We start from the raw sequence: 16,441 nt of genomic DNA, 5'->3' as shown, positions 1-16,441 counted from the left end.
AGAGGTATTATTTTACCTGTGAGTTTCAGTAGTCTCAGTTAGTGATCCTTAGACTGTAATATTGTGGTCCATCCATACTGGCTCCTAATCTGTTTCTGGGTACAGTTCAAGATGCTGGTGTTGTCCTGTAAAGCCCTATATGGTTTGGGACCAGTGTACCTGAAGGATTGCCTACTCCCTTACAAGCCTACCCAACTGCTAGGGTCATTTTCGGAGGCCCCACTTTGGGTGTCTCTGCCTTCTGAGATTAGATGGGTGTCAACCTGGGAGAGGGCCTTCTCAGCCATGGTACCAAAACTCTGGAGCGCTCTCCCCAGAGAGACTCGCCTGTCCCCTTCTGTTTTTATCCAGAGTATTTCAGTCAGTAGGGGGGAGGGAATGGTTAGTCTATATGACCTTCAGGTGCTATCAATGTATACTCAGATGACTTCTTTGTTCCCACTGACAATAACTATAGCATTTCATTGCTTTAATTTTGAAATAAGCAGTTGGAACAAGCCAAATGTTGGAGAGTCTGTAGGATCTTTCTGATTCTGCCCTAAAAACAAGATTCTAAGATCCATGATGCCACCAGAGTCGTTTAACTTCAGGGGAAAGATCCCAGTGCGCCACTCCACTCCACTAATTCCTGGCAGGCTACTGACAGCCGGGAGTTAACAGAGCCAAGCCTCAGCAGCCTTGCCAGCACCACAGGGACTGCCTGGCATTGACATTCAGTATTAGCAGTGGTCAGTGTCAGCTCACTGCTTGGCTTCTTCATGGCACCATGGCTGGTTGGCTTATCATGCCATAAGGGCCACTTAGCTTGGCTTGCCCCTGGGCCACTTTAACTTCCCAGTCTGGTCCTGCGAGCTGTACAGATTTTTCAGCTCTCCGTGTTGGCCTTGCAAAGATGTCCATGGCCTATAAAAAAGTTATCCTAGCCCACCTGCTCAACAATGCATGTCAGTTGTTTGTGGCCTAACCAGGAAAGTACCAACTTTTGCAAAGGTTCTTTGCCTAGAGGGGGGTTTCTTTTACTTACCTCAGTGACTGGCGGTTTGCTCGTCTGCTCTCCCTGTTTCTGACTTGGACCTTGGGACTGCCATTGACTTAGGATCATGTCTTCTCTCTGGACCATTTTAGATGGAGATCTGTATTCAGCAACGCTCAACAACTTTCTGGGCACAGAGCCTGTGATCCTGCGCAACTTGGGCTTGCGCTCTTCTGTCAAGACGGAGTACTTACCTACCTGGCTCAATGGTGAGATCATCCACCAGGTGAAAGGGGTCTGCATGCAGCACTTTGGGTCTATACACAACACTTTAATGCATTGGGGCTACTTTGAATGCATGGGTTGTGTAACAGGTTCTAAAGAAAGCTCTTGATGCCTGTAGGTGCAGCTAATAAACGATCACAGCTCTCAACATCAGGCTAGTTGACATGAAGGAAATCCCACGTCTTTCTTCTATGTCTCAGTACCTGATCTGGTTCCATCTGAAAGTATTCACTGAAAAGGCAGAGGAGTGGTCCCTGGCAGTATATTACCCTTGTCACATTAGAGCAGTTCCATCAGAAAGAGCTCTGTTGGGTGAGAATTATGACTAATGCTCCCTCTAAGCTGTGGAGTCTTGCGTGTAGGGGTGTGCAAAAAAAAAAAATCAGCCGATTCAGATTTGGCCGAATTGGGCAGAATCAATTTCAGCTGGCAGAAAGAGTCCGGTGTGTCAATTTCGGCAGTAGGAGCTGATTGGGGAGTCTTTGGCCAGCGGAATGTCAGTTTCGGCCCCATTATACCCTATTGAAGTCAATGGCGAAAACATAGAGTATATTCTGGGGACTGGAGGGGAGCGGGTTTGAGGGAGAGGCTCCACACTCGCAGGGTAGCTGTTGGACCCTCTCCCCAAGATATCCACCAAGTTTCAAGAACATTGAACCAGGGGGTCCAATTCTACGGGCCTCCAAACAGGTTGCCCCATCCCCTCCCATTGTTCTCTATGGTGGGAAAAACCTCTATGGTGGGAAATTTGGCGGCAAGCCAATTCAGATCAGAGAATTTGAATCAGCCCGCAGCAGCCCAAAAGGGGCCTGAATGGGCCATTTTCAGTACATCCCTACTTGCGAGCAAAAATTTTACTCTGTGAGCTACTGGCATTAAAGTTGTGAGCGAGTGATTTGGCTACTGCATAGATTAGTTTGCTCTGGAGCCATCCTTCCTGAGCTAAAACAAAAATGTGTGAGCCAGAGGCTAAAAAACTGTGAGCTAGCTCACACTAACTCAGCTTAGAGGGAACACTGATTATGACACAGGTGTCCCTTTGATAAGTAGAGAATGCTGGATGGGGCAGCAGTTAGCACACTGGGCAGAAGGAACTGCTGGCTGTATCTCCTGCTCACTAGTATATCATTCCTTACCTCTCTGCTTAGGCACTTGATATTCCCTAGGTATCAGGGGAGATAAGCAAGACAGAGAGACGTAGCCAGTAGCTTCCTTCTCATTGTTTTTACTTATTTCATTTATACTCCTGCTTTCCTACGCAGTGGGGTCCCAGAGTGCCTTATAGCATTAGTCTCTTCTCCATTTTATCCTTACAACAACCCTGAAAGGTAAGCTAGGCTGAGTACGTGTGACTGGCCCAAGGTCACCCTGGCAGAGTAGAAATTTAAACCTGGATCTCCTAGATTCTAGTCTTATACTCTAACCATTACTCCATGCTGGGGCTCATTGTTTGTGTGTTTTCTGTCCATTCCCACTAAAGGAGAACCATGTAGAGAATGGATTCCAGTTTGTGTTATCTGTTTACGAGTGTTGTTTTTGACTGGCACTTGGAAGGGGCCAAGCGGGCTGGGGTTGGCTGCAGTCCCAGCCCACTGATCTGTCTCCCTGTCCATTTGCAGAACCCCACTTTGTGGGCTCATCTTACATCCAGGAGAGTCTAGGAAGCAACAGTGGAGATGATGACAAGGTCTACTTCTTCTTCAGCGAGCGGGCCTTGGAGTACGACTGTGACACAGAGCAGCTGGTGGCCCGGGTAGCCAGAGTCTGCAAGGTAGGCAGGAGCGCCTGGAGGGCCCATATTGATAAGGATGCAGTCTCCCTTCTAGGGTAATTGTAAGACTCAAAAAAGGTAATGCATGAAAATTCAATAACAGAGAACAATATTTTGTCCTCCTCAACAAAATGAACATTAAGTAAGTGCATCTATGCTTGCTCACATCTAGAACTTGTTACCTGGACCTCCCCCCTTTGAGTTGAGCCCAGCCAGCATTTTTCACTCAGTCTCTTGCATTTCCCCTCTGTTTAACAGCCCCCATCACACATGGCTTCTGTGTTGGTGGAGGTCCCATGATTATCAGCATAGCCTTTTTGAGTGGCCAAAGAGGATACTCCTTGACACCAGGAGAAAATCTGTTTGGATCCAGCCCTTAGCCCCATGTTGTCAGACTGTAGGTTGTTTTGCTCCTTGGGGCAGAGACCTCGCTCTCGGTCACACACAGCTTATGTTGTTCTGTAAGGTGGCACATAGATTGATGGTGCCCTATTAAGGAAGACAGGGGTCTAGTCTCAGGGGGACCCCTCCAGCAAAGGCACTCCTCCCCCTTAAATTTTTTATTTCCCTGCAGGGGGACTTGGGTGGTGCCCGAACACTGCAGAAGAAGTGGACAACATTTCTGAAGGCACGGTTGATGTGCTCCATTCCAGAGCAGCAGCTCCATTTCAACCGGATTCAGGGGTCCTACACACTGAGCGGGGACCACTGGCGTGACACGAGTTTCTTTGGGGTCTTCCAGGCACGCTGGTAAAGCAGTACAGAGCATTTCTGGGGTTTCTCTGGGGGTGGCAAGGCCAGCCATGCTGTCATAACAGCCACAAAATGTTTTCTGCCTTGGTTTGCTGCTAACCCTGATTCCATTTCCTTGCAGGGGAGGAGTGGATGTTTCTGCAGTCTGCCAGTACCAGATTGAGGATGTGCAGAAGGTGTTTGAAGGACCCTACAAGGAGTACAGGGAGCAATCCCAGAAGTGGGGTCGATACTCAGACCAGGTGCCATCGCCCCGGCCTGGAGCTGTAAGTACTGCCGGAGGAGAAATGCCCTGCCACCTCTAGAGGCAAGATGCCTCTTCTTTACATGTTTCATTACTGCCCCCTCCTGGACTGTGAATAGGAGAAGTACCTGTTACTCCTTCGGATCTCCTGTGCACTGATTGACACAATCACGGCTTTGAAAAATTTCCCTATGACAGTTTTATCATATCCATGGCTCATTCCAACATGCATATTTTTTCCGGCATGTATTCACAGTTTTTATAAATTGCACCACTGCACAGACTATTTCAACAGTGTAGCAAAAGTGTTAAGCATGCATTGAAAAAAGTCTGAATCCATTCACATTGATGGAGCTGTTGTATAGAATCATGATTACTATGGAATTGGCTCAAATGCATTGAACTTTCATGGACATTATCATGCTGAGCTTGTGGGACTCTTCCTAATGCTCACCAGTGTGGCCATATCTGTGTAGACACTGATTTCTGTTGCTACCTGCATGCCTCCCCCCATTTCTTTAGGCATACAGCTCAGCAGTTCTGCAAGAAGGCAAACTCTTTCCATATGGTCATGGTGCCTGGTTGCTTAGTGACCCACATTCCCTCAGCTAGTGACTAGGCAGTGAAGGAAGGGGAACTGGGAGCTGAACCTTCAATCACTGTACCTTTATCCAGAATGTGTGGCAGGCTGGCCTTTCGCAGGGTGAGGGGGCTGTACTTGGAGGCAGTCTCCTTACATGTTGCTTAGAAGCATCTTTTCAGAGCTGAACAAATTTGAGATTCAGGTTCAAGTTCCTCCTTCTCCCCTTTTCTACAGTGCATCACTGGCTGGCACCGGCACAACAACTTCCACACCTCTATGGAGCTGCCGGACAACACCCTCAATTTTGCCAAGAAGCACCCGCTGATGGATGAGGTGGTGGCACCCCAAGGGAACCAGCCCTTGCTGGTCAAAAAAGATGCCAACTTCACCCAGCTGGTGGTTGAGCGGGTGCACGGCCTGGATGGCAAAGCCTACGAAGTGCTGTTTGTTGGGACAGGTACGGGACTAGGAAACCCACAGGTCTATGGATAGAGAATGCTCTTTGTAGAAGGTCCTGTGTTCATCTCCCAGCACCCTTACTTAAAGGATCTCACATAGAAGGCTGGTAAAGATCCCCTGCCTGAGATTTTGGATTCCTGTTTATATTCCACCCTCCCTGGAAGCGGGCTCTGGGCAGATCACAGCACAATATCAAAAAATTCAATTTAGAACAACAAAAGTTAAAACTTGAGTGCACTATTTGTCCTCATACAGAGGTTTCCAGCTGATGCCATTGGTCTCTCGAACTTATTCTTAACCTGGGCCCTGTTGTCAGAGCATGTGGATTAATGAACAGGGTTGCATTGCAATCCAATCTTTTATAAAAGAAAGAAATTTGGATCCAAAAAAATTCCAATTCTGCAGTTGGTTTAAATTAAGCAAATTTGTTTAATGTGTATATTTTCTCTTATTTTGTATATCTTAATTTGGCTTTGCTTTGTAAGGTGAGGGAAAAGAACCTATAATGCACACTGAAACTCCCTTAAAGATCTTGTCCAGTTACCAGTCTGGATTTGGAGATGTCAGCTAATGTTGCTCCACACTTACCATGTCTTTTGCAGCCTCGTGCTTCTTATTTTGAAAATCTGAAAGCTGACTCTTTTTATATTCCAAAAGGAAATAAGGTGACCCTAAAAGAGGCCAGATGTCAGAAATCACTGCTAAGTTTCAAAGAGTCCACAAAATAAAGCCATCTTACTAATTAAACTATTTATAGACATCTTTTCCCCATATAAAACTTGACACTTGGTATAAAGAACCACAATAGCCTTTATTATCATAGAACAATCGGCAAATAAAATCCACATCAGGCGTTCCTGAACAGAGCTGTCTTCCATCCTTGTCTGAAAACCACCAAAGAAGGAGAACTTTTCATTCCAAGGACAACCCATTCTGCAGCATCAGAGCAGTCAAGCAAAATGCCCTAACAAGGGGCCAGTGCTGACTGAGCCTCTCTAGGAGAGGGAACCATAAGGAGAAACTGCTGGGAGGAGCTTGATTGACAGACAGGCAGGGAAACAGTCAGAGATATGGGTTCCAGCCTGTAGAAGGATGCTAAAAGATAAACATTTTGTTACCTAAAAATATAATATTACACATTGATACATATATATGGCTTGCATGCATAAAGTCCCAAATACAATCTCTGGCATTGCCCCATAGCAAGGGTGGGAACGACCTCTGCCTGGGTCTCTCTGGAGAGCCCCTGCCAGAGAGAGCAGACAGTACAAAAGGGCAATATTCTTGTTCAGTCAAAGGCAGCTTTGTACGTTCATGTTCTTGAAATCTTTGGGGGGGGGGTGCTGCTACCTAGTTAAGGTTGTGGGCTTAAAGTATCACATATGTACTATTTTTTGTGAGATTGGTGCACCATAGATGAAGCTGCCTGGTCCACCTGGCTGAGAGTTGTCTGCTCTGACAGGCAGCAGTCCTCCAGGATGTCAGGAAGAGTCTTCCCCTGAGATTTTCTGCTGGAGATGCTTGGGATTGAACTTGGGACATTCTGTATGAGTCCTACCACTGATTCCGGTTTTAATGCATGGGGTGCTTCTCAGGAGGGAGGAGCTGTGGGATCAGGAAGCTGTAACAGAGAGGATTGCTTTGATAGGGAAGAAGGTCTATCCCCCCTCCCCCCCAATTCTTTCCTGTAATAGCCTCTGGCCTTGACCACCTGCTTTGTTGTGGGTCTTTTGCAGATAATGGCTGGTTGCACAAAGCTGTGATGCTGCCCTCAGGTGTCCATCTTATTGAAGAGCTACAGATCTTTGACCAAGCCCAACCTATCAAGAGCCTAGTGCTATCCCCGCAGAAGGTAAGAAAGGCCATCAAATGGAATAGGGTTGCAAGTCCAGAAGGTAGCAGGCAGTAGTTATGCCTCTGGCCCTCCCTTGATTCCCACTGGAGATGGAATAGGTTTACCATTAACAGAGTCATTTGACAGATGGGTGTGTTGTTATAGTTCCTTGGGTAGTAAGAGTCCCTGCCTTCTGCAGGTGCCTCAGTAACCTTGGAGAAGCCCCTTGTGGTTTCTCACACAGGCATATGCCCTTAGACACTCTGTGGCTCTGGCACAGCCACGATGCCCTGAATGCCAGGCCTCCCTGCTGTCACCTTGGTGTTCTGCAACATTAAGGTTGGAGGTTCTCCGCTTCCTTCAGTGTTGGCACTGCCCCATCAGCTGACTGCCCCATTTCCATGTCTGCCTCATGTCTTATCACCAGTAGCCAAGATTGGCTAGCTGATGTCAGAGAGGTTGACGTCATTTCCAGTTTCAGGCCAGTCGCTTCTGTCTGTCCTTCTGGTGGCTCCATACCTCTGTAGGGGCTTTCACTGGTATCTTTGCCATCAGGGACTGGGGGAGTGGACAAGGAACTGGCAAATTGGCATGATCTGGTGACTAGAGAAAGGTGTGTCGTGCAGCTTGGGAGATGGGGAAGTGTGTAGCTATAGAAAGGGAGACGGAATTGTGTAGGCTGCTCTGATCCCCATGAAAGACGTTTTTATCTCCATTCTGATTTCAGCAGAAATGGCTTGTGTACTTTCACGGCGTTCTCTGCAGCCCTGAGGGATAGACACTTAGGTATAAAAGGCAAGCAAATGGAAGCTTAGATTTTTGGAATGCCACATTCTGCATGAGAAGTTTACACCTGTGAGGCAAGTGCATGGAAGGTAGTAGCCCAGGAAAAGAGATGTCAGTGGCCTTTTCAGTGGCTTCCTAAAGAATCAGAGGTGTGTCTCCAGGTGTTGCTCCAGCTTTGACACTCTTCCCTCCCACTCACAGAGGGTGCTGTTTGCTGGTTCCCATTCCCAAGTTACCCAGATTCCTGTGGCTGATTGCAGCAAGTATCACTCCTGTGCTGACTGTATCCTTGCCAAGGACCCCTACTGTGCCTGGAGCAGGAATGGGAGTTCCTGTGTTCGCATTGACACCTATGACGGGTAAGCGATGCATTGACTGGCTGGGAAAAGATTGGTCCTTGGGACTAATAAAGAACTGTAGAGAGTAATTTGAAGGATGGAGCAGGGTGCTGAAGCATCCATTCCTGCGAGCCCTGTTTTCAAGTCTTTACCAAATGGTATCTATCTGTTAACAAGTTTGATCAAGAGGTCTAGATACTTGCTTTAAAAAAATGGCAAGAATTAGTTGCAATTTCAGGCTGCCAAGTTCTGTACCAGATTCTGTTACCTACACAAGGAGTCTTCATGTGTGGACAAGGTGCATAGATCCATCTCTGGTCCTGCTGTCTTGCCATCCCACTGTCATCTGCTCTTGTGAGCAGTTCTTGGCCACGGAGTGCAGCTCTGTGCCGCCCTTGTGACATGCCAGTGTTTTGCTCTTGTAGGTCTTCGATGCTTTTCCAGGATTTGGGAGTGCAGCCAGCAATTTGCAGCCCCATGCGTGCGGTCAGGCCAGGTGAGTCATTCATTGCTCTTGTTGTTTTCCCCGGCCAACACTGTCCATCCCTGGCTTCTCCAGGATATGTGTGTCTGTGTGTGTTTGCCTGTGATTCTGGTCCTGAGCATGACAAAATTACAAAGGGTCTGCTCTCAGGGCTGCTGTATTTTGAGATCATGGAACAGAGATTGTGATGTGGCATTTTGTAGGAAGTCTCACCAAAATGGAACATACTCATTGATCCTTAATTGATCCTCACAGTATGATAGAGAATGTTGGCAGAGTCCAAATAATAATAAAATTCTCATATAGCAATGTGTATGATGTCCTTCTGCTTCAGGGGGGCTAAATTTCCTTAAACCCCAATGCTTTATACTGCTGTAGAGATGTACTTGTAGAGATGTTAATATATTCACCAAGAAATGTTCATGCTCCAGATGGCATCCCATAGTTCTTTGTCGCTTAGTGCATGCTGAATACACCTTTAAAAATTAGGTTGTTGTTTGGGGCGGGGAGGTGACCACAATAAAGCATTATGATAATGAATGTTGTCCCCCGTCCCCACCCCCCACCAGTAGGGAGTAGAAAGTAATTCACCTGTTAGTCAGATGTTATAGTTTGTTTTTTAATCATGTATTTTAATTACACAGAGAGAGAGATAAGTGGTCATTCAAATAAACAATTGTGCACATTCCAAGTCGACAGTGATTCTTTCTGCCTTTCCTTTTCTGTGCCTGCTGGGCCCTTTGAGCTTGATCAGTTCCACTCAGAAGTAGTGAACCTGGCTTAGTTCTAAGCATGCTACTTGGCTTGGCTCCAAGCTCTCCCCACCACCACCATGTTCCATTAAGATGTCCCGTCCAGCCATTGTATGGAAGTTCTCTTAGGAAGCCGAGAACACAGCTTGGTTGCCGGCATGTAGGAAATAACTCAGTCTTGTTTTCTTTCGTGGCTCTGCATCCCACGATCGGCTCATCCATATGCCTGCTGTGCCACTCTGGGTTAAATTTCATTAGCGATGGTTGGCATAATCCAACCAATGGAAATGTGGCTGTGAGGAGACTGTGCCTCTGCCAGAAGGCAGGAGATACAGAATGCATTACTGGGGGAAAGGGGAATTTACCGTGAGACGTGGATGATGCTTCAACACTTCAACACTCTGCAGTTCTGGACTTGTGATTTCAGCTGCCATTGCTCAGTCATGTATCTTGGCTTCAAGCCATGTTCTTTTGGCATAAAATGAGCATTATTGAATATGCAAATAGTCAAAGAAGTGAATGTGTGATTTTTGAACAGGGTGTTTTTTTTTTTAAGGGCACAGGGTTTGGGGAAGGGTTTTCACAACACTTTAAAAAGCAAGAGAGAATAAAGTATTTTGCATGGCTAAATTGTGGGAGCTTTGCAGTGGGTGTCAGACAGTATTGAAATCCCCTTCAAAAGTGATTTCCTGTAATCTGGTTTTCGTCCATTACTGTCTTAGCAAGCAAGCTGTTGTACCCTCACTGTGTGAAAGTGGAACAGCTGGCTATCTCTGGGAGAGTTCATGATTATCTGTCTGATAAGAAAGGTGTCTTCACAACAATATAAAAGGAATGGCTGAGGGGTGAGTGCGGGGTGGGGGAAGGAGACAATCATGGCAGTTAACAAACTATGTCTGATCCAGTTTACTATCCTCTACAATTTTCTGCTTCCCCCACCCTTTTCCCCCCCTCAGTGTTTCTTTTATTCCCTCCTCCCCCGAGTTTCCCCTCAGCCGTTCCTTTTAATGTTGCAAAGACACCTTTGTTAGTGAAATCAGACAGATGCAACAGACTGTGCTGGAGATACCCAGTAGTTACATGCTCACACTGTGAGCTTACTAACACATTCCTTGCTTTAAGCCTCCTCATCTAATTGTCCAAAACCAGATAATAAAACAATCCTAGTTTTTTAGGGGGTTCAATATAGTTGTGGTCCTGGTACTTGCAACAAAGTTCAAGTGTCAAAATTTCAGTGTTTTGCCCATGCAAAATGTTTTCCCTCACCCATGCCTTTTGAATTGTAAAAACACTTCTCAAAATCTGTACCTTCGGGGGGAAAATCCCCACCTTTCAAAATCACACACTTGGTTCCTGAGTTATTTACATATTGAATCCATATGCACTTGATGCCAAAAGAAAATGGGTTGTAGCCAAGATACACAACTGAGAGGCAGCAGTTGAACTCACAAGTCCAGAACTGCAGATTACTTGTCGAATGAAGTTAATTACTCATTGTGTGATGAAGTACTAGCTTTTTTCAACCGGCTACTTAGGGAAGAATAGCTAGGGTGGTCTTCGTTTCTTACCAGTTCTCTGCCTTTCTCTTTACAGCAGCCAAGATAATTACCAAGAATATCACAGTGATGGCAGGCACAGACCTGGTGCTTCCTTGCCATCTCACTTCCAACCTGGCCAAGTCCCGCTGGATCTTCAATGGGCAGGAGTTGTTTGAAGAGCAGAACTCAGTGTTATATGACTCCCATCTCCAGGCCCTGATCATCTTGGGTGCCAGTCCAAGGCACACCGGTACATACAAGTGCTCTCAGGTGGAAGAGAGGAATGAACTGATGGCTGAAGGTTATGCCGTAGTGGTGGTCTCCGGCCCGGCCCTGTCACTAGAGGCACGGGCTCCCCTGGAGAACTTAGGCGTAGTGTGGATGGTAGTAATCGCTTTGGCAGCCGTGTGTTTGGTGCTCCTGCTGGTGGTGTTATCCTTGAGGCGCAGACTGAAGGAGGAGCTGGAGAAGGGCTCCAAGGCTATTGAGAGCACTCTGGTCTACCCCATTGAGCTGCCCAAGGAGTCCAAGAGCCCCACCTTCATCCCCAGCACCACCTCAGACTCTGATGAGAAGCTGTGGGACCCAGCCAGCTACTACTACTCAGATGGCTCCCTTAAGATTGTGCCGGGTCACGCTGTGTGTCAGAATGGAGGCACCACCCCTTCTCCCACCACCAACGGCATCCCCGGCCAACCACTCCAGTCCCCGCCCCTCCACTCGCCCAATCGCATCAACCTGGGCAACATCCGTGGCTCTTCTTCCAACGGCTACATCCGTCTCAATCTGGGTACTGAAGAGCGGCCGGACTACAGTGACCTTGCTGAGGAGCTGCGCCGCAAACTCAAACAAAGGCAGGCACTGCCTGACTCCAACCCTGAGGAATCATCAGTATGAGCTGTGCTGTGGACTTATACGCTACACAACTACCTCATAAACAAGGCTGGGATCACTGCCCTTCGCCAGGACTACTTTTTAAAGAAATCCTATTTAAAGACTTGCTTCAGGCATTCTTTTTCTAACACCCTCCTTAACATCCTCAATTTTTATACACTTCCCATGCTCCTTTCTGTGTTCTTCAGTGTTTTTTCAACCGCGCTTCCTTCGATCTAGGACATTCCAAGGACTGTGTGGGAGGGATTTTCATTCTTCCTTTGCCTTGGATGGTGAGTCTGACCTCACTGAACCATTGATGGATGGACTGTTGGGCCAAACCCAGGCCTGTTTCTTGTTGAATTTGCCCTGTGACCAGTGGTCATGCTGATAGGTCATTGGAAAAAAAACAGGGTAGAGCCTGCTTCCCAGTACAAAGCTGCCATTGGCTCCTTGCTGTTCTTTCTCCCCCCTCCCCCCATGCTGAACAATAACTACCAGCCATTTGCAATAGATGGGCCAAGTTCATTGAGTGGCTGGTTTTCCATGAATGGAACATTGGGGACTAACATGATGGTTATATGCGTTTACCCCTCCTGTTCCTAAGGACCTGCTGTTTCTTGTGAGACTGGGCTTTTTAAAGGCAGGCGTATTGTGCTCTTTTCCTGGGAAAAGGGGGATGTGAGAATTGAGGCTGATTCAAGACGTTAGGTGCCTGAGGTAGACAATCCATGTAGTGAAACTTCCCCACACCTCACCCCATGTGAACAAACACACCAATGATCCTAGGACAGTTGGAGGGAAAGTTCTTCTATACCTTGATCTGAGTGGGAAGATGCACATTCATTTCAATGAGGCTTATGTAGGTGAACTTCCTGCTGGGTTCTGCCTCATGAGTCAAGCTGGTCCAAGTCCTACTCAGTTACTTTTAATGGTGCCCCAAATCAGACACAGTGGGTTCACTCTGTATGTGTGTGTGTGAGAAAGAGAAATGAACATTTTTTTTTAAGTAACTGCTGAGACTAAACTCATCTTCCCTCCTGGGGTGGGGAACATGTGATGTAGATATCCCCATTCCTTCCGGCTGTGGCTCTTCTTTACTCTTGCATGCCTCACACCAACAGCAGCTGGTTTCACACTTCTTCCCTCTTTTTAACCTTTTTTTAAAGACCTGTGTAAATAATACATGAAAAAGGCTTCTTGATAAAAGCCTCACACGTGACCCTCCCAGTCCCCCATCAATTCCAGTGTAATTTATTTGTTACTGAAATATATTTATTTGATGTACATATCTGAATATTTTTATATTAATAATAAAATGGAGAGAAACAAGCCTCTGAGAAGCTTTGTGGGTTCCGTGTTCCTCAGATGTCCCTTCCCATTGGCTGTGCAATGGGGAATGCCCATACAGATTTCACTTCATCAGAAGGGGGAAGTAGACCGGATGTTTCTTTCTCAGTCTGTCCAATAGCCAAGTGCTGGTCCTTGTGTGGATACCCAAACCCCCACAATGGGGCCAGCCACTGTATTGTTAAGGAGTCCAAGACTGGACCTTCCCCATGCCACCCCCCAGGCTCACACTGGCCCAAACATGCCACCAGCTCTAATCTTAGGGTTGCGGATTTCCCCAACAGCTGTACTGGTTGCCCACAGGCCCCCACCAACTGATGAAATACAGCACCACCATTTCACCATGTAGTGGGCCGTTACTGGCAGCTGTGGCCAGGCACGGCCATCAAGCAAAAGAGGGACACGTATGAGAGGGCAGAGGAAGCTCTTGGACTCTTGCATGGTTACACATAGCCAATATAAGGGTCCAAACAGCAGCTGAGAGAGAAGGCTCCAGGTTCTCTTCAAGCTGCGGAGAAGATGTTTGGAAAGAAGAAGAAGAGGAAGCCCCTTCTCAACATCTGAGGTCTTCTGCCAACCCTGGTGGCTTGGCTGGGGCTGTGAGGGCAGAGTACAAGGCTGACTCCGACTCCATGGACCCCCCACATAGGGATTCTGCAAACTTGTGGAAGTCTTCAAGGTTGCTTTCAAAAAACCACCATAGTTCATAGGGTCATGCACAAAGAAGATGGGAGTTTGGGCAGCCTTTGGAAGTCAATGACAATCTAAAATATCACTCAGAATTGGTTGGTGACACCCCCCCCCCCCGGCCTTTGCAGCAACAATCCCTCCCCTCAGTTGTAGCTCTTCTTTCTGTTCTACACTGCAGCTTCCCCCTCATCCCAGTTGCAGGCTTGCAGTACAATGGAGGGGGCACAATATGACTTTCTCCTCCTCTGATCTATCAGTACTTCTGAGTCTAAACACTTCAAGTCAGATACACTGCACCAGTGCAGGGGGTGTTGAAGCCAGTCAGTTTCCAGAGGAGGGCAGAGCATGATTCTCCTGTGCTCTGCTTCCTCTTATGGCTTCAGTTAGCAGTGGGCTATCTCCTAGCCCCTGGGAAGTTTTGACGTGGGGTTGATGGGAGAGAGTGACAGACAGATGGCAACACAGAGATGTTCTGAGGAGGAGTTCCAGGCATTAGGAGAAATAACCAGGGGATCTTTGGGTGGATATTTTAGAGGAATTACGGTTCCAGGCTGAAGGATATAAAAAAAATAAGGGGTGGGAGTAATGTGTCGCCTGGGGGCGGGAGACTGGCAAAATTGTACAGGTTGGGAAAGAATAGTAGTCACTGTTTAAATTTTTATTCCAAATCCTGGCTATGAAACATCTGATTAAAGTTATCTGGAACATGGGCCAGGACAAGCTCTTCTGCCCGGGCCAATCTTGGATCTTTCTCAGTCCTCTTGTTATCATTCTGGGCCTCTTTCCACCATGATCCTGGGGCCCTGCTGTACACAGCCTTGTGTTTTATATGTGAGCTCATGGAAAATGAAGCACCAGGCCTATAAAAGGGCATTTCTCTGTTCCCAGCGCTCTAGAGGGGGGGCGGATCCTCGGGGACGGCAATTTTCCCCGCTAAAGGGGAAGGGGAAAGATACGAGGAGCTCCCAGGACGGAACTGTTTGCTGTTGTAAAACTGCTAGTTTACACTGTCCCTCTCCTGTCAGCTTACATGCACGTATATGTTCATAGAAAGGCTTCAATTGTTATGTGTTTTCCCAATGGCTGTTTTGCCATGGGTCTCTCCTCCCTGCCGGATTCATTTGCAGCTTCCTGCCTGGAAAACTTGATAGTATTGTTTCTTCTGCCACACATGAGAAGCAGATCAAGCCAACTGTATAAGGTGAAATAATCATTTTAAAAGATTGCAGTAAACCCTTCCGCAACACATGGACTGTCAAGTTTCTGCTGATTCCCACTCCTTACCCAGATGTAGCACTGGAATAGACTTTATGTAGTGCCCATCAATGGGCATGGTATTTTACAGGGTTTCATGAGCCAAAGGCAAGAGATCCTTGCCTCCAAGCAAGTCCACAATCAAAATTTAGTCTGTAGAAAAAACTGGGTAAGCAAGGGGGGGAGGGAAAGGACAGTCAAGGATAGGAAAGGATTAATGTATGTCAATGCAATTACATATATGTTGGCTTCATTACAACTGGGGATTAAGGAGTTAAACCAAAGGATTCATGAAGGCCTCTCTAATCCATGGTTCAAGGAACACTCTTGGACAGGGCTTTTTTTCTGGGGGAACATGCCAGAACAGAGTTCCAGAACCTCTTCAACAAAGTTATTTTTAAAGTGTTTAAAAGTTCATGAGTATTCAGTATGCAGATGGAAAACTTCATTTCACTCTTGAGAGTTTGGCACCTCTTCTTCCAAAAAAACTGACCCTGCTCTTGGAAGTTTGATAACAGTTAATATCCAAATGGTTGGTTGTTTCCTCATATTTTGACCCCCCCAGCCACCTAAGAACATCTCACCATAGCAGCACATGGTCAATGTGGCAGCTCTTTGCTGGATCTTTCCAGCTCTGAGATAAAAGCGTTTGCAGTCGTCCTCATAAGCGCCAGCACAAAGGATGGGAATGGACGGGGATGAGGTTTGCTTGACACAATTTCCTCCTGACCAAGGGGAGAAAGATCTCCATTTGGCAGTCATCCTTTTTTCCAAGGCCTGTTGCCTCAACAGTTCCTCTTCCCTTTGCCATTCTGCTTAATTAATATTATGAAAAAAGGCCAGAGCCCATGGCCAGTTCAGAAGGGGGTCAAGGTGCAAGATAGCCTCAAGGCTGCCTTTCTGCCGCTGGTGGGGGAGGGTGGGGTCTTCTTTCAACCATTTGTTGTGGGGAATGTGATAGAGCCCTTGGAAGGACAGTGATCCCCAAACTCAGGCGCAACAGAAGCAGTGTTCCTCTGTGGCTGCAATACAGCTGGAAATCGAACCCAGGGATCCTGGTTCCCTAGTCTGCCTAGTTTTTTGTACTAGCATTTGAAGATGATGAGCATAGTCCCGTCCCCCGCTCCCCACCCCAGATAAATACTGGCACTTTGTCCCCCATGGAGTTACTGCAAGGACAGGATTTCTAAATGCAGCCTTCCAGTAACTCTGCTATTAAAACTGTTCCATCTAATCCTCCTACGTGTTCTTCTTTATGGATGTGGAAGATGGATGCTGCCTGCCCTGTGTATATCATTACAATTTCCTTTAAAACCTTCTCTACCCCATCCAAATGCCAAATGCTTTGTATACCCTGTGATTAAACCTTTTTTTAAAAAAAAAACCCCGATTATTACATTTTATGCTGCATAGCACCTCAAGTGCCTTTGTGCAGAGACAGCTGCTAAGAAGCAAGATTCATAATAATACTAAT

General features: G+C 46.9%; 1 protein-coding gene across 1 annotated transcript in view; it reads left to right on the top strand.

The window, feature by feature from the left end:
* SEMA4C (semaphorin 4C) overlaps positions 1–13,001 on the top strand; it is a 68,151-nt gene extending 55,150 nt beyond the window's left edge. Inside the window, exons 7-15 of the mRNA XM_015408162.1 lie at positions 1,126–1,242; positions 2,878–3,029; positions 3,604–3,779; positions 3,904–4,048; positions 4,844–5,066; positions 6,805–6,920; positions 7,890–8,047; positions 8,452–8,522; positions 10,856–13,001. Coding sequence (XP_015263648.1) covers positions 1,126–1,242; positions 2,878–3,029; positions 3,604–3,779; positions 3,904–4,048; positions 4,844–5,066; positions 6,805–6,920; positions 7,890–8,047; positions 8,452–8,522; positions 10,856–11,697 — 2,000 coding nt within the window. The 3' untranslated portion in view covers positions 11,698–13,001. The remainder of the gene's footprint in view (positions 1–1,125; positions 1,243–2,877; positions 3,030–3,603; positions 3,780–3,903; positions 4,049–4,843; positions 5,067–6,804; positions 6,921–7,889; positions 8,048–8,451; positions 8,523–10,855) is intronic.
* The last annotated feature ends 3,440 nt before the right edge of the window (positions 13,002–16,441 follow it).

The sequence above is a fragment of the Gekko japonicus genome, unplaced genomic scaffold, assembly GCF_001447785.1.
Source record: "Gekko japonicus isolate JY-2015 unplaced genomic scaffold, Gekko_japonicus_V1.1 scaffold139, whole genome shotgun sequence".
Taxonomy (NCBI): Eukaryota; Metazoa; Chordata; class Lepidosauria; order Squamata; family Gekkonidae; genus Gekko; species Gekko japonicus.
The sequence above is the reverse complement of the archived record's forward strand: the minus strand, read 5'-3'. Positions and strand labels throughout refer to the sequence as shown.